This window comes from Neofelis nebulosa, chromosome 1 (genome assembly GCF_028018385.1).
Source record: "Neofelis nebulosa isolate mNeoNeb1 chromosome 1, mNeoNeb1.pri, whole genome shotgun sequence".
NCBI classification, from domain to species: Eukaryota; Metazoa; Chordata; class Mammalia; order Carnivora; family Felidae; genus Neofelis; species Neofelis nebulosa.
Genome location: NC_080782.1, coordinates 13,718,874 through 13,737,086, shown reverse-complemented (window position 1 = coordinate 13,737,086; position 18,213 = coordinate 13,718,874). Strand labels below are relative to the sequence as shown.

Here is an 18,213-nt window from a genome sequence, read left to right as displayed (position 1 = left end):
TCAGACTCCCCATGATAAATTATTATCAGATTGCTTATTTGGAACTTACTGTGGCCAGAATAGCCTCCACTTCCACCATTCCAGTGGCGCCATTTGTTCAGGATTCATCTGTGGCCCCTTGGCCTTCCGGAATGGCATCTCCGCACCTCACAGCCGACTGCCTGAGACCCGGAGTGGATATACCTTTTGGCATCTGAAATTTGCCCCTCTCTTCTATTCATTTCCAGGGTGATGAGCCTGGCTTCCTTTGTTTCTTCATGGTTGGGACCAGATCACATATTTGTCATCCCCCCCACCCCCAACCCCCAGTTTCCCAAACACCTGTTTTTCTATGTGCCTAATAAGGACGTTACTGAAAATATCCTGTGTAATTTTTTGTCAGTTTCGTAACTAAATTGCTGTTCAGTGCTTCTGAACTATCCTGAGAATTTCCCAGCATGGTTTTTTGAGTCTCGAGCCCTACTGCTGAGAAAATAAGATCATTATAATAAGCTTTAAAGCGACTACTCTTGGGGCACCTGGGTGGCTCAGTCGATTGAGCGTCTGACTTCGGCTCAGGTCACGGTGTCGCAATTTGTGGGTTCGAGGCCCACGTCAGGCTGACAGCTCAGAGCCTGCAGCCTGCTTTGGACTCTGTCTCCGTCTCTTTGTGCCCCTTCCTCTCTCTCTCTCTCTCTCTCTCTCTCTCTCTCCCCCTCTCTCTCAAAAATAAACATTAAAAAAATTAAAAAAAAAAAAAGTGGTTCCTCTTGCCAAAGGGGTGGAGATTGTGACTAAAAAGATTTTAAACAAGACAATAGGATGCAAGTAAAGGGTCTTGCCAGTAAGTTTAGCACCCGTGCCCACGTTACTGGTAATTGGTTGCACCCATTACATTACCCCATAGTATGATTAATACAATTATTCCTTATCACCACGCTCCTGACTCACTTAGGGTTAGCTTGGAAGTAGTCAAATTTATTAATACCGTAAGCACATTTGATTCATTTGCTTTCATGTCTCCATGTATAACTTCTGTATGTATTTTAGGAACTTCAAGAATTTTTTCATGGGGCGTCTCTCGGTATTTTTCATTTGATAGCTTGACATTTTGTGCTACTGCAAACTTAGTATTTTTAAAGTCTTACTTCCTCTTAGTGTTATAGAGACTCCAAGTAGTTGATTTAAACAGTGAAGACTTACATTTCCATATCGTTCTATGATCTAAGAATTTTTATAAGTTAGTGTTGAATAGGTCTTATTAATATAGGAGGATAACTTTAACCATGGAGATGGAAAATACTAACTTTAGCATAGTGGAGGTGCTTTATAATTATTTTGCTGTTTAGTTTGGTTCTTACCACCGTTTCAAGAGGCTTGAGAATAAGAAATTATTTGTATTCCTTAACTGTCATTCCTTTAACTTTTAGGATAAGTGAATTTGAATAATTTTCTGTATGTTTCTTTTTAATTGATAAGCACTTGACTAATCGTTTTTATTCTTTGTGTCGGTTTCTGTTTGCACCCATGAAATGAGTCTTCTCACCCCTGAGCAGATAGTTTCTCTTAACGTGTTAAGATTACACCGTGGGGGATATTTTACAGAACTTCTTTTCTGTTGAGATTTTCTTTGTAGTAAATTTCTAGCACTGAAATTATGGAAGATAATGCAGGAGATTGCGTTTTCTTTTTTGTCTTTAGAAAGTAATAGCATCTGGCTGGATAATAAGTTCATGGACTCTGTGTTCGTGGGGCCCGATTTTGAATCTTGGCTGGGTAGCCCTGTGAGAGTTACTTAACCTCTCTGAACACTCGACAGTTATGCACATTTGTGGCCAACACAGTGCTACCATAGAGTCTCGTTTTCCCAAAAGATTATATTAACTTGTGTACTGGTGATCAGTGCATAAATGTCCCAGTTTCACCAGTTTTAGGTTTAACATCCACAAGTTTTTGGCTAATTTAATAGAAGTTATTATCCTGCATTTGCTCCAATAAGAAATGCCTGTTGGGTCGTTTTGCTCATGTGTCTTTTATTACAGCTTAAGCGATGGCTCCTTCCCTTATAATTTTTAAATTTTCCTGCCTATTGTTGTTGCCCTTTGTTTTCCCTTTATTGTCGTCTCCTTAAAAAGAAGTTAAACTTCTCACATTTTTCAATCTCTGGTTGTTTCCTTGTCTAATTTCTGTTGCTTCAAAATGGCGCGTGGTTTCCTTCCTGGTCTCCCAAAGTGATTGTCATTGTCGTGGTTATTACGTTGTGGGTCCGACGTAACCCCTGGTGGGTTATTTTCGTCAGTGTGGCCAACAGTCCTGTCCTCAGTTGGGGGCGAGGGGTGGTTTCTTCTTGACAAGCATGTGGCTTCTAAATCACACTAGAAAATGAGCACATCTTGGGTGGGATTCAGAAGACGCCTGGCTTCCGCTGTCAGGATACTTGTATTTGGGGACAGACCTCGTCTCCTGTAGTCGCTGGTGTGTTTTTCTCCATTCATCTGTTCCATGAGGATCTATTATAAAAGGAGCAGGGACTCTCCTGTCTACGGAGTTCCTAAGAAAGAATTTTATTCCCCCGGTTTGGGTCCCTGCTGCATTTAACCGTCAAGGGAAGGCTCCAAAGTTTACGCTGGAGCAGCCCCATGAAGTCTCACCCTCACCCCACCGGTTCATGTGGAAGAAAATAAATGTTCCGTTATGCTTCAGTATCTACAGAAAAAGCATTTCCTTATCACCGTCATTACTTTGACTCTCTGAGGTGATTCTGCTGTGACATAACTGGGAAGCCTCTACATAAGGTATCTCATTTTTCCCCATTGGTGGGGTGAGCGCTCCACATTCTACATTTCTTTTTTCTTAATGTTTTTTTAATTTCAATGTTTGTTTAACGTTTAAATATTTAGTTAGAAAGCGTGAGCAGGGGAGGGGCAGAGAGAGAGAGAGAGAGAGAAGAGAGGGAGAGTCCCAGGCAGGCTCCGCGTGGCCATTGCAGAGCCCGACGCGGGGCCACGTCGCTCGCACTGTGAGATCATGTCCTGAGCCGAAATCAAGAGCCGGGCGCTCAACCCACTGAGCCACCCCAGGCACCCCTGCAGTTCTTTCCTAACATCATGTTATTTTCTGTGTGGCTCTGCAAGGTCTTTATCCCTTGAAATTGAGGGCCCGTGAGTCTGTTTCCTGTTTTCTTGCCTGTAGAGCAATACCTGACACTTCTATTGAGCAGGGAGGTTTTCATTTTCTTTAGTGTGGGGAAAACACCTGCAAAAAAATTGAACACAGTTACTGTCTTTCAGACGGCAATGGAAGTCATGCAGTTCAGCAAGGAAGAAGTTCGGGAAATTTTGAGGTTGCTTGCTGGTGTATTACATCTTGGGAACATAGAATTTATCACGGCTGGTGGGGCCCAGGTGTCCTTCAAAACGGGTAAGATGACCCCTGCCTTCCTCCCTTCCTCCCTTCCTTGGCTTTTTCCTCCTAGGGAACTTGGACCTAAAGTATTTACTATCCGCCCTTTTGCAGAAAGGGCTTTCTGAGCCCGGGAGAGAGAACTTTGTATTTGATGCTAATGATCAGCCGAGAAAGGGTCCAAGCATCTAAGAAGGGATTGCTGGGTGGCATGGTGGCTGTATTCTCATTCTTACCAAGAAAAGAGGAAAATGGACCCGGTAAAGAAATGGGAGCAACCAGGATGGTTGTAGGATAAATGTTATGGGTCAGGGGCGTAGTGTCGCTGTAGTTTTTCGTAGTTCTTGAGTGGTGACGCAGTGTAATGGTGAACACTGTTTTCAAGCGTGACCGCTTGGCTCAGGGCCCAGCTCTGCCATAGGCCGGTTCCTTGGGTTATAACGTGTCCCCTCAACACCACTGACTTCCGGTCTATAAAGTGCGGCCGTGTTGTCAAGATTAAACGAGTGAATATGCACATCGCAACATCAATAGTCACTTTCCAGAAGTAGTTGATGGGTTTACTCTTGAGACTTTCTTGATGGAAGCCACGTGTGAGGGCACAAGGGCTGGGGGGGGGGGGCAGATGAGTTAAAGTTTGAAGTGGCCTTAGATGAGGCCAGAGCTGTAGGTCAGCAGTTCTCACGCGTTTGGTCCCAGAGCTTCTCAATCATCTTCAAACCATAGAGGACTCCCCAGGGCTTTTTCCTTTATGTGGGTCATGTCTGTTCATGTTATCGCATTAGAAATAAAAACTGAGATGTTTTTGAAAATTAATTTTGCCATCACCATCAGAAGCCCCTTGCATATTGAAATAAATAGTGTGTTTTTATTCAAAAGACTATCTTCCCAAACAGAAGAAAATCCGCGAGAAGAGTGACATTGGCTTACATTTTTAAAATGCACATTTTTATTATTTTTTTTTTATTATTTTTTTAAATTTTTTTTTCAACGTTTTTTATTTATTTTTGGGACAGAGAGAGAGCATGAACGGGGAGGGGCAGAGAGAGAGGGAGACACAGAATCAGAAACAGGCTCCAGGCTCCGAGCCATCAGCCCAGAGCCTGACGCGGGGCTCGAACTCACAGACCGCAAGATCGTGACCTGGCTGAAGTCGGACGCTTAACCGACTGCGCCACCCAGGCGCCCCTTAAAATGCACATTTTAAAAAAAAAAAAAAAATTTTTTTTTTAAGGTTTTATTTATTTTTGAGACAGAGAGATACAGAGCATGAACGGGGGAGGGGCAGAGAGAGAGGGAGACACAGAATCGGAAGCAGGCTCCAGGCTCTGAGCCATCAGCCCAGAGCCCGACTCGGGGCTCGAACTCACGGACCGCGAGATCGTGACCTGAGCTGAAGTCGGACGTTTAACCGACTGAGCCACCCAGGTGCCCCACGTTTTTGCACATTTTGAAAATATCTGAGGTTGGGGAGGACAGCTGGGTTCTCTTACCTGCTGCAGTCACTTTGGTGAGCTCCCTCATGTCATGTAGCCACTGGAAACTCCTCTGTATTGCGGTGATGGAATGAGAGTGAAAAAAAACCAGCAAGAGACGTCTTCGGATCACTGAAAAGAGTTAGGACCTTGCAAACCTTTATGGCGGGGTCTTGGACCCGGGGTCTCAGGACCCACTTGGTCCGGGCATCAGGCCACTAGCCTAAGACTCATCAAGGGAGTGCTTAACCGAGCGACGAAATGTGTGTTCTCTAGATTCTACCCGCGGGATTTAGGAATGTTCTCTGGCCTCACGTGTCGCAGTGTGGAGTTGGCTCTGAACCCATGTCTCTGCGTGGGGCTTCCTTTGGGGTCCCGTGGCCTGTTCCTTCTTGGGTCAGTCACTTTTGCCTTGTTTGCCTTCATTTCCAGCCTTGGGCAGGTCTGCAGAGTTACTGGGGCTGGACTCAGCACAGCTCACGGATGCTCTGACGCAGAGGTCCATGTTCCTCAGGGGGGAGGAGATCCTTACGCCTCTCACCGTTCAACAGGTACACGCGCTTCGCCACCAAAACTCGTCTTAACAGATACCCCCGGGTTTTCAGATCCGTGGCTTTGATTCAAATGAGGCACTACAGCAAACCATTCAAAGGGGTTTGGTTCATGATCGAAAGAAAGAAGATACCCACGCCGAAGGGAATAGACAAGAGTTGTTCGTTTTCTTAGAGGTAGTACAGCAGGGTGTTCCAGAGGACCGACCGGGCATGATGGAGGGTTCCTGAGTCCGAGTCCTGACATATTATTTTCTGTCCTTGGAGAATGCATCCGTTGTGTCTGTTTGCTCCTCTGTAAGGCAAGGGTAATTGTCACACCTAAGCCGTAGGATTCTTGTAAGGATAGTAATCAATGTGCTAGATACGTAAGCACCAAATAAACACTAACCATGATAATTTGTTATTATTATGTAGTATTATGTATTTCTGCTTCTGTTACTGTCTGAAGCCAGTTATATGTGCCAGCCCGTCTAATATTCAATTTATTTTTTAAGTTTATTTATTTTAAGAGAGAGGGAGAGCGAGTTGGGGAGGGGCAGAGAGGGGGGGAGAGAGAACCCCAAGCAGGCTCCTCGCTGTCAGCACAGAGCCCCACGCAGAGTTCGAGCCCACGAACTGCAAGATCTTGACCTGAGCTGAAATCAAGTCGGACGCTCAAACGACTGAGCCACCCAGGTGCCCCATGTTTTAAACATGATAAAACTTGTAGCTACCCATATTGGTTCAGATTCTTTCCTACAATTAACGTAAAAACTTGAGTTTGAAAGCCTGATATTTCAAAGAAGTCTTAGTGATGGGCATCGAGGAGGGCATTTGTTGGGATGAGCACTGGGTATTGTATGGAAGCCAGTTCGACAAGAAGTTAGATTTTAAAAAATAATACGAATGAAAGAAGTCTCGGTGACTCCTGCGTGTAGAGCGAGTGAGTGAACTCCAGTTTACTCTTTCTTGAGACATCCGCGTCTTTCTGGGTGTCGGGTGCACGGGTGTTCTTCCTGTTCAGTGTGTGTGCGTGTCTCCCGAGGGGTCTGGGATGGACTCACCTGCCTGGGCTTCCGTGGTCAGTGGGAGGCGGTGACCGTGTCCCCCTCTCCTGCAGGCAGAAGACAGCAGAGACTCCTTGGCCATGGCACTTTATGCACGCTGCTTTGAGTGGGTGATTAAGAAGATTAACAGTAGGATCAAAGGCAAAGATGACTTTAAATCTATTGGCATCCTTGACATCTTTGGATTTGAAAACTTCGAGGTATGCTTCTCATGGGTGGGATGCATGAATTTTTTTCTATCCGCTTATTGACTTAAATCTCTTCACATGAATGCTGGTATTTTTCTCTGCAGATTTTTTTTTTTTTCTTTTTTGCCCTTTCTTCACTTTTGTATGTAATATAGGAAGGGCACTAAAGATACGTGTTGAATGGTTCCCCCCTCTTAGGTTAATCACTTTGAGCAGTTCAATATAAACTATGCAAATGAGAAACTTCAGGAATATTTCAACAAGCATATTTTTTCTCTGGAACAACTAGAATATAGCAGGTAAGAGCTCGTAGAATTCCATTGAAAAGTAAAAAAAATAAAAATAAAAAGCCATAAATTAGTTTTAAAACTCTATTTTATTATAACTTAGCCCTTTTAAATCTTTCCACAGGGAAGGATTGGTGTGGGAAGATATTGACTGGATAGACAATGGAGAATGCCTGGACCTGATTGAGAAGGTAACATTGTTGAAGGATTGTTACCAGTCCCAAGGGTGTCCAGCTGGGCTGATTCATATTTATGGGAACAGAATAGCTTGTGCGAACATGCACATCAAAGATGTGAATGTTTAGAACACAATGGACCATTTGGAAACATACATGTAAATGTGCAAGGTTGAATTTTAATAGTTGGCTGCTTCAAACTTATTGTCTCATTGAACAACGTATTTTAGAATCAACAGTGTGTGAATTGGCTTCCCTTGGATTTTAAGTCAGCAATCAAAAGCTTCGCCAGCACCAGGAGTAGACTGGACAGTGTAAAAGTTTTGTTCACAAAATTATGGGGGGTTCCATTTTTCCGTGTGTGTGTGGAAATTAAATTCATTGGATGTCTTTATAGTATCATTCTGAATTTTTTTTTTACCTTTATTTTGAGAGAGAGAGAGAGAGAGAGCAAAAGAGCGCGTGTGTGCGCACACACACAAGTGGGGGAGAGGCAGAAAGATGGAGAGAGAGAATCCCAAGTAGGCTCCCCACTGTCGGGGCTGAGCCCTATTCGAGATCATGGCCTGAACTGAAGTCTGACTCTTAACCGCCTGAGCCACCCAGGCGCCCCCGGAATTTTTTTAGTCCAAGAAATTTCTATGACTTTTCCTTTAACCACTTACTTGAGAGAGTAGAGAGGAAATATTTTGAGGTAGACATTCAGCTTTGAATTCAATTTTCCTTTCTTCTGTCTTCCAGAAACTCGGTCTCCTGGCTCTTATCAATGAAGAAAGCCATTTTCCTCAAGCCACAGACAGCACCTTATTGGAGAAGTTACACAATCAACACGCTGTATGTCAAAACCTGCCAATTCTTAATTATGTCTGAGTAGGAGATCTGTGGGTTAAGATTACACACAAGCTATTTCAGTGCTGTTGGCTCTCCTCTGCTCCCCACATGTAATTTTCTTCTCAAACCAAAGCTCTTCTCCAGTTGCTGGAACCAAATTGAAATCAGTTAAAGGGATAGATTTGGGGCTCCTTGTCAGAATATGCCCACATTCAGTTTATGACTTTAGAATTTAACATCACTGCTGTGAGGCCAGGTAAGAGCTCCATGGTTTCGATAAAATTGCGTCACATGCTCTGTCCTCAGCCTCTGCTCCGTGGTGGGCTTTGCGATTGTTTTCACTATCTGTGGTGGTCAATTCTCTCTGGAGGTCTGTGCAAATCAGTAAGTGAAATTAGGCACTTGTATTTTTTTTTTTTTATTAGAATAACCACTTTTACGTGAAGCCTAGAGTTGCAGTGAACAATTTTGGAGTGAAGCACTACGCTGGAGAGGTAACTTCTTACTTGAGATCCTTGTGGGTATTTGCCCGTCTGGTACCTAGAGAAATAGCTGATTTCAGAAGCCAACATAAATATGTTGAAATGACTTCTTTCATGGGTCCGGCATTTAAAGGGGGTGCCTATGACCTGAAATCATTTTTTTGACCAACTGTACGGTTTTTCTTTCTTTTTTTTTTTCTTTTTTTTAACCCAGGTGCAGTATGACGTCCGGGGCATCTTGGAGAAGAACAGAGATACCTTCAGAGATGATCTTCTCAACTTGCTCCGAGAAAGCCGGTATGTTGGTCTCCAACCCCATATGTCGTTAGCAAGCAAAGCATTCCTTGTGCAGATTTACAAACATAGAAAAAAAATCGGTATGGAAGCAGCTTGGTTTACTGTGTTCTTTCATGGGCAATATGTCATTAATAAAATGACCTCGATACAGAAAATAGTATGAGTCACATTGACCACCATTTAATGAGGTACCATAAGAACAGCGTACCTATGACGTAGATACTGTCAGTCCTGTTAAGCAGATGAGGGAATTCGTTTGGGGGGCGGTTCAGGGCCTTGCCCACGAATCCACAGCTAGTTTTGATTTGTTCTGCTTGGCTCAAGAACAGAAGGCCTTGCCCAGGATGACCTTTCTTCTCAACAGGCCGAGAGCTCCGTGTTCAATTGCTTTCATCCTCTGGTCCGTAGGACCCATATGTCTCTAGCTGAAGGGATGTCAGGAAAAAACATCCATCCAGCTAAAATTACAAACTTCCACACGCATTGATTCGTGCACGAATCGTAAATTCACACCCTTAAATCGGTAGTTGGTTAGCTTAGCTGCTTGTAGGAGGCTGCGTGAGAGAGAAAGGGGGAGAATCACCCAGAGGGAAAGCTTTCGATACTTGTTTCAGATCCAGAGTGAATCTGTGACAGAAACATTTTTATTATCTAGGTTAGGAAAGTAGCACAATTACTTAAAAATCTGTAATACTTTTAGGAATGTCAACGCCATGTGGCTACACTGTCACATAGACTGTGAATTGAGGTGAAGGAAGCCCACCCACAGGGTCAGATAGGAGTTTAGAAATGGAAGGTATTTCGATTTGTTTGAACTCCTGTGTGAAGATTCCCTGTTTACAACATTGGCAGCCATGTTTGCTTTTATTTTTTTTGTAATTTAATGTTTATTTATTTTGAGAGAGAGAGAGACAGAGACAGAGCACAAGCAGGGGAGGGGCAGAGAGAGAGGGAGACACAGAATCTGAAGCAGGCTCTGAGCTGTCGGCACAGCCCGACACGGGGCTCGAACTCACAGACCATGAGATCATGACCTGAGCCGAAGTCGGACGCTCAACCGACTGAGCCACCCAGGCTCCCCAGCTGTTCTTATTTTTAGATGAGTTTTCAGCTCTTTAAAAATGGAGATGTTCAGGGACGCCTGGCTGGCTCAGTCAGTAGAGCATGTGACTCTTGATCTTGGGGCTGTGAGTTTAAGCCCCACATTGGGGATAGAGTTTACTTAAAAAAAAAAAAAAAAAAAATATATATATATATATATATATATATATATTTACACATACATATATTTATATATATATATATACACACACACAATAATAAAAATGGTGGTACTTTAAAAATACCATAGCAATGGTACTTTTCTATCCGCTGTCAAAGCAATTTCTTAGTTATTAGATTTTAATTGATACGTTTAAAAATGACCTTCATGTTAAATAAAAGCATTTTGCTGTGAAAAGATCACAGGTGTGGAGGTCAGCAAGGTGACATTTGGCTGGTCGCCTTGGTCAAAATGTAAAGTGGGTTTGTGACTGGAGTAAAAGAGTTTCTTTCTTAGTCCAGGTTTGTCTCTGCAAAAATGAGGGGCTTGGGCTGTTGCTTGGTCTGTGCTCTTTGACCTTTGACATCTGTGACATTTTCATGGAAACAGAGCTTTCCTCCAAAGCGCTCAAAGCACACTTAGAGAACTTCAAAGAGCATGTAATAGCACCCTGGAACAAAAACGAAAAAGGGATGGGGCAAAGTGAGAGGTGACAGGGCAGCCTTGATGGTGCCACCTCAGGAGGTGTGGATCCTCAGACATCGTCCCTGCCTTTCCTGGTCTCAGTGAAGCCACTCATCCCCACTCCTCTGCCCAGAGCTGTAGCGTCTTCCATGCAAGAAAGATAAAAAGTTATCGGAGGGGCACCCGGGTGGCTCAGTTGGTCAAGCATCCGACTGTGGCTCCGATCATGATCTCGCGGTCCGTGAGTTCGAGCCCCGCGTCGGGCTCTGTGCTGACAGCTCAGAGCCTGGAGCCCGTTTCAGATTCTGTGTCTCCCTCTCACTGCCCCTCCCCTCTTCACACTCTGTCTCTCTGTCTCTCAAGTGTAAATAAAAAAAAAAATTATTGGAAGGCTTTTACTTTTTGTTAGTAGGGGCAATTTTATAGAGCTTTTCAGCGATAACAGCAACAAACTAACATGAGTGTTGACGCTGTGCCGGGCACTGTGCTCAGCCTTTTGTATACATTTTCTCATTTCATTCCCCACCCCACCGCCAGCACAGTGGGACAAATTCTTAACTTACCCTCCTTTTGCAGATGAGAAAAATGAGGCTAAGTCAAGCATCTGCCCTGGTCCTGTAGCTTGGAAGGGGTGGGGGCAGGATGGAAACCCTACTGTGTTTCACTGCAGATCTCACTTTTCCCTCTGGGAACTGGTTGGATCTTCGAAATACAGTGAGATGTGCAAAAACATCTCCCTCCTACGGGCAAAGACGTCAGGGCTGCAGAAGCATAGGTGGCACTCTGGAAACACAGCGCTCCTTGCTGGCATGCCACCCCGGGTCACTTTCATCCCAATCCGTTTGTCTCCTGCAAGACTGGGGCTCAGAAGGCGGCCACCATTTTTTTCCCCCAATGCCTAAAGCCCTCGGGCAATGGTTGTTTTGAAATCTTTGGAAGTTGTCTTAGCTCTTCCTGGACTCGATGTGTTACTTTCACTGGGAAAGTGCATTGTAATTATAGTAATCCAGCCCCTGATAACCGGGTGCGTGCCCCTCATGGCCCTGCTCCTCTCTGCTCACACAGATTCGACTTCATCTATGACCTGTTTGAACACGTTTCAAGCCGCAATAACCAGGATACCTTGAAATGTGGAAGCAAACATCGACGGCCCACAGTGAGCTCACAGTTCAAGGTTAGTCTGTCCTGCTGGCTTTCACGAATTTATGGGTGCTGTGATTTTAGGAATTGGAAACAGGACTTGGCATATGTGAGGTCCAGGAAAGCATTTATTTTATTTTTTCTTTTATGTCACCAGATAGGGCTGTCGAAATAAAATCTACTTTTTCTGAGATGAAAACATGTAGGGTTTTGTTTTTTTTGTTTTTGGGGTTTTTTTTTTTTTTTTTTTGTCTTGTTAAATAGCTACCTATTCTAAGTTGAAGGACTGTTTGGCCATTTGGGGTCACCTTGATTTGTATTTAGAGGCTCGTATGAATATAGAGTGTATTTCTTCCCACGTTTGGTTTTTGTATCTTTCCCGGGTACGTTTACAGTATCATAACTGGGAATAATGACTGAGCAAGCTCGCATTTAAATGAGATCCATGTCAGTTACCTTGTCCAGATACCCAGAATTCAGGGAAATAGGGACCATTCCTACTTGCATTTTAAATATGTAGCCATTTTAGAGAGTTTAGAGGTAGAACATGTGAAGACCATTTTGGAAAAAAAAAATTTTAGTGTCTATTTTTGAGAGAGAGAGAAACTGAAGCACAAGTGGGGGAGGGGCAGAGAGAGAGGGAGACACAGAATCCGAAACAGGCTCCAGGCTCTGAGCTGTCAGCACAGAATCTGACGCGCGGGACTCGAACCCACGAACCACGAGGTCGTGACCTGAGCCAAAGTTGGACGCTGAACCGACTGAGCCACCCAGGCGCCCCTGACCATTTTCTGACCTTAATTGTTCTCTGTTTTCCCCCCAAGTAACAAATCCTAATAGGAAGAGAAATAGAGGCGTATGAGTCAATAGACATTTATTAAATCTGCCTTCAAAGAGTCTTTCACTTAGTTATCCAGAGTTGTATGCATCCGGTGGGGTTCTGTGTGAGGCCTGTTGTACAACGTAGTTGGCAATGAGCCAGATACTCACCAACCTTGCTAACAAAGCTGGATCATGAGATACGATGGGCAGGCTTGACCTAGGTAGGATATAATAAAAATAGTTGCCATTTGGGGGCGCCTGGGAGGCTCAGTCAGTTAAACGTCTAACTCTTGGTTTCGGCTCAGGTCATGATTTCACGGTTTGTGAGTTTGAGCCCCATGTTGGGCTCTGTGCTGACAACGAGGCCTGCTTGGGATTCCCTCCCCCGCCCCTTCCTCTGCCCCTCCCCCACTCACACGGTATCTGTCTCAAATAAATAAAAAAAAAAAAAATAGTTACCATTTATTGTGTATGTATTATGTGCCAGTCACTAATCACTTCACGTATATGATCTTGTTCATTTCTCCCATCTTATAAGTACATACTGTTGTCCCCATTTTATAGATGAGGAAACTGAGGTTTGGAGAAATGGAGACCATTCAGGCCCTCTGAGGACTAAAGCTAGGATTTGAACTGTACCTGTCTGACTCTAAAACCTAGGTTTCTAATCCCCCAGTGGAGTTGTTATATTACCTTTTTCTACAGCAGTGTTGTCTGGAGTTGCCTTGGAAGGCTTTGTGGATATTTGGGGATTAAATTGCACTAGGAATCAAGGAAATGGCCGAGAGCGGTCAGGCCTTCCAGGTAGAGAGACTGAGCAGGAGGAGTCCTGAGGCAGGAACGCTGAGTCGTGTTCCCGGAAGACTGATTCGGTGAGGCCAGCAGACAGAATGTCTCATAGGGAGTTAAATTGGCACCAAAATATATATGAATATATATATATATATTCATATATATATGAATATATATATATGAATATATATATATGAATATATATATATGAATATATATATATGAATATATATATATGAATATATATATATATATATATATGAATACACACACACACACACACACACACACACACACACACACACATATGAAGGGCCACACATGCCAGGCCATTTGGTCACCTGTGAGAAATCCTAAAGCTTTCGAACCTGAGAAGTAACTAACCAATGTAGTGCTGTAGACGACCCAGTTTTTTTCCACAAAATTGTAAGAAGAAAAAAGAAATGGAGGGAAACCCAGTGGATTAAAAGACTGAAAGACCCTAAGTACAGTACAGGAACCTCATTTGCATTCTGATTTCAAGGAACAGACCAGTTAAAAATTACGAAATTTGAGACACTTGAGGATTTTTGTATGAAATCTGAGACACCTGCTATTTTTAAGATTGGAATTAAGGAATTCTTGTTCAAGCTTTCTCGGATGATGATATGGTGGTTGCATACAGGTTTGGAAATGTTTAGACTTTAATAACACATACTGAAATCTTGAGGGATGAACTAAAAACGCCGTTTTCTACAAGGGCTGGGCGTAGGGTGTACTCAGATGGGGACTGGATGAAATGCGATTAGCCATGAGCAGAAGCTGGTGATGAGTGTTCATTACATGCTCTGTCTGCATTGGGAGATGTTAAAAATTCATCACAATAGCAACAAAAAATTTAAAAAATAATAATAGAGAAGTATTATGGAAGCTTGATCTGCCTGGTGACTTCAGGGTAAGAGTGAGAAAGTGTGAATTATTGCTACAGACTGTCATCTTAATGGAAATAATGAATTAGGAGGAAAAACCCTCCAGTGGGACAGTGCATTCAGCCCAGATTTTCTGTACCAAACATCGAAATAGCCCAGAGTTGCTTTCTGGTGGTTAACAGAATATTGGTTCCCCCCCCCCCCCCCCCCCCCCCCCGCCCAATGATACTATTCCAATGAAGTGACAAATGAGTTTTGTATATTGTGAAGTAATTTCAGTGACTATAGATTGTAGCACCTTGGCTTTATCTTATATGAGAATGCAGTGTTAAAACTTAATATTCCATTAATCATAAAAAAATTATTCCTGTGATTTCTATTGTTTCTTCCTGTTTCTGAGGAGTGCCTAAGATGCTGAGAAATCTAAAGAATGACATAATAAGAGACTAAATCAACATATACTTTTTTCTTTCTAATAGGACTCCCTGCATTCCTTAATGGCAACGCTAAGCTGCTCTAATCCTTTCTTTGTTCGCTGTATCAAGCCAAACACGCAGAAGGTAAGATTTACAGCAGCGCTAGACTGAGGCTGTGTCTTTAAGGACACCACCTCCCGGGCACTGTCTGTAAAGCCCTTTCATCATAGAGGGTTGGGAGCATATATGACATTATTATAACCTAACATTAAATAGAAAAATTCCCTTTGTCTCCTGGGCCTACTTCTCTGCTTCTGAATGATGCCATTAAGCTTTAGAGAAATCTAGTTTAAAAGGAAACCTTGTGAAACCTTCACAATTTTTTTTTTTTTTTTTAAGGATTTGGTTTGAAATTCTTGGGCAGCTGTCTCTTATGGAAGAGATGGTTGGTGTATGTTTTGTGGTTGGTTTAGTTTTTCATTTTGCTTTCTTGTTAAGCATGATGAAGGGTCTGTATTCTAAGCAGCGGTGCTGACTTTTTTAAGGACTCTGACCAGGTAGTCACGCCTAATTTGATAATTCCTGATAGAGCGTCATCGTATGTTTTCATGGGTAGGCTCTGTGAATTTAGTGTTTTAATGCCATAGCCTGATCAGAAACAATATGAGGGTTACAGGAAGCTGTCTGAACAAAGAACATTTAGTATTCAATGTATGTCATTGCTGAATCCAAGACTAAATGGGAAACTAGCCGTAAAATGTTGAAAAATAGAAATTGTCTTGCTTTGGGAAACATCAGCTCTTCGTAATCTCCCCGAAGAGAGGAAAACCCTCCACAAGACAGTAATGCCAGCAGCCCCTCTTGTTAAAAAACTAAATGCTGTTCTCATAAGGCGTAAGAGAAGGAATCTGACCTGAAACTGTTTCTCTTGAGACTTAGGTTATATTCTAGTAACTTTGCTGATACGAGATCTTATTTTTTACCTTGTTTCCCAGTTGCCCTTGACTTACTATTAGTGGTTCCTCATTTATAGTTTAAAGATGTTTGTAAGAACCACAATACTGAACTCTCTGTCTTCCAGGAAGGTAAAAATGGATGCTGCCTGTAAGGACAAGTAACCTGTTAAGTTTGCTATCTCACTATGAGCCCATGATGGTGAGAATTTGGTATTTGTGTGGCATACAGCAGCTGACGGGGAGACTGGTCTTACATGGAAGATCTGTGCCTCTGTTCTGGTGGTTTAAAAAAACAGCTCACCTTTCCATGTCTCGAATTTATATTAAAATGTTTTAGATTATCACAGAAAACGGCAGCATAAACAATATGTAGTTTTTGGCCATAATGTAGGAAATTACTAGTTAAAACCTAGCAAGATACCACGCCAGCTGTTTTCTATTTCTCTTTAATTTTTTTTTAACATTTATTACTGAGAGACAGAGCATGAGCATGGGAGGGGCAGAGAGAGGGGGAGACACAGAATCGGAATCAGGTTCCAGGCTCTGAGCCGTCAGCACAGAGCCTGACACGGGGCTCGAACTCACGGACCGCGAGATCGTGACCTGAGCAGAAGTTGGACGCTTAACTGCCTGAGTCACCCAGGTGCCCCTATATTTCACTTTATAACCTCAATAGGCAGTTTTTACGATATATATGGACTTTGTGATTTGGGTCTATACATACTCCCAGGAGCTGTGTAACCTCTCTTACTTTTCCTCTTTACACAACAGGGATAATAATACCGTATTTCATCGTTCAGAGAGGCTGTTTGTTCCCAATTTAAGGACTTGGGTACTGGGGGTGCATTTTACAACTTCTGGCGAGCAATAGTTTAATTGGGAGCGCTGTTCCTTTCTCAGGGGTATGTGTAACATAATCATGCAGGTTTGCAGGCGTCGGTGTCTTAGATTCAGTAAAATGGGGACCTGCCATATGTCAGCACTGTTATAAGGAGAGAAATTTGAATTTGAAAAACATAGTCCCTCATGTATTTGTTTTCTTTCTTGGGTGACATGGAGTTTTTCCTTGAAATTGTAATAGCTTTTGAAATTAGGCCTGCTTGAACAGTCTTCAGCAGGCAGAATATTGAAGAGATTACCTTTTACTGATGTTTATTTTTTTCTTGCTGGGATGTGACTGTCCCTAATTGCTTTGGTTTTTGCATTTAAAGAAATGAGCCAACCCAACCTCATGTTTCATAAGTACTTCTCACGGTCTTCCCATCACCTGTTCTGTGGCAGAAACTAATTAATACTCACCAAGAGTTGGACCGTAGGAGACTTTGGAAAAACATCTGGTACCATTCCAGATGCACCCAGAAAGTGAAGGCACAGACACGTGAACCTTCTGGTCTGAGGCCCAAGATGTAGGTGTGATTTTAAGTGCGAAGATGCTAATTAGAATCTGGAAATCGTTAATTATGGCTTGCTTAGCATTCATTTGGTTCCACTGAAAATATCTGAGTGCTACTGTTGATGATGTTTTATGAAATGTATGTAAACAACCCTCATTTGGAGTTTATTGTGAGCTTTCTTTTGTCCTAAGATCAGTGCCTCTAGAAATCTCACGGGGAAAATCTTGCCCGCCTTTGCCCCATAGAAGAGGAGTGTATATTTCTGGCATGAAGGGATGAGACCATGTCTCTTACTTCATACCCTTTTCTGGTCATTTGCTCCTTAGGGAACCTTGAGAGGATGTATTCGAACCTACGTATATGGAAGTATTTTGTGCCTCATTCAGGAACATGGGTCATAGGTTTGGGCAGATTCTAGAGGGTTCATTTTTGACAACTCTATGACCAGAGGGATAAAAGCAGTGGCCTTCAAGTCTGTGACCTAAAGAAACGTGGCCTTAGAAAAAGCGAAGGAGTTGCCTTGTGCTTTTGGGAGCATATCCAAGATTACCATGGTGGCCTTGTGAATGTGAGTACACGCCCAGTGGGCCCCAAGCTTGCAGGGCAGGCTGCCTCCCCTCCTTGGCAAATGCATGAAGCTCAGAGTGGGTCCTTGGGCCTAAAGCATTTGGAAATCCTTTGCTGGAAATACTACAGGGTTTTTGTTACTTGGCACTTTTGTGTTTTGCTTTGAAGGCCAAGTGCACATGGGGAGAATTGGACTGAAATGCTAGGACATTATGTCAGTTCAGCTGTAATAATTGTGGACTTTTTGTCATGCGCAACATGAAGCTGATCTTAGGCGTTGTATAGAAGACATTTCACTCGCGTTGAGGAATCCTGGGGCTAAGTCACAAGGTGAAGTCGAAAAAGCCTACCTCTTAGACGATGGAGTATTACTCAGCCGTAAACAAAGAATGAAATCCTGCCATTGGCTAACGACATGGACGGAGCTGGGGTCTGAGGCTAAGCAAAATACGCCTGAGGAAGACAAATCCCGTGTGATTTCACTCCTATGTGGAATTTAAGAAACCAAGGAGCAAAGAGAAGAAGACAGGCGAGCCAAGAAGCTCTTGCCTGTAGAGAACCAACTGTTGGTTACCAGAGCGGAGGTGGGTGGGGGATGGGTGAAATAGGTGATGGGGATTAAGGAGCGCGCTCATGGTTACGAGCACTGGGTGTAGTATGGAAGTGTTGAATTGAAACCGACAGAACGCTGTGTGTTAACTATACTGGAAGTAAAATTTAAAATAAAATTACAAAGTAAGCCCCCCTCCCCATAGGGGGTAGTGAGCAGTCAGTT

The 18,213-nt window shown here is 43.1% G+C and overlaps 1 protein-coding gene across 4 annotated transcripts in view; it reads left to right on the top strand.

The window, feature by feature from the left end:
* The window catches only part of MYO10 (myosin X), a 229,694-nt gene that overhangs the window by 136,625 nt on the left and 74,856 nt on the right, over positions 1 to 18,213 (top strand). For all 4 annotated transcript variants that reach the window (XM_058716041.1, XM_058716048.1, XM_058716035.1 and 1 more), the window contains 10 exons: positions 3,270 to 3,399; positions 5,289 to 5,407; positions 6,510 to 6,656; positions 6,843 to 6,943; positions 7,056 to 7,122; positions 7,849 to 7,941; positions 8,364 to 8,432; positions 8,635 to 8,717; positions 11,509 to 11,617; positions 14,585 to 14,665. In XM_058716041.1, coding sequence (XP_058572024.1) covers positions 3,270 to 3,399; positions 5,289 to 5,407; positions 6,510 to 6,656; positions 6,843 to 6,943; positions 7,056 to 7,122; positions 7,849 to 7,941; positions 8,364 to 8,432; positions 8,635 to 8,717; positions 11,509 to 11,617; positions 14,585 to 14,665 — 999 coding nt within the window. The remainder of the gene's footprint in view (positions 1 to 3,269; positions 3,400 to 5,288; positions 5,408 to 6,509; positions 6,657 to 6,842; positions 6,944 to 7,055; positions 7,123 to 7,848; positions 7,942 to 8,363; positions 8,433 to 8,634; positions 8,718 to 11,508; positions 11,618 to 14,584; positions 14,666 to 18,213) is intronic.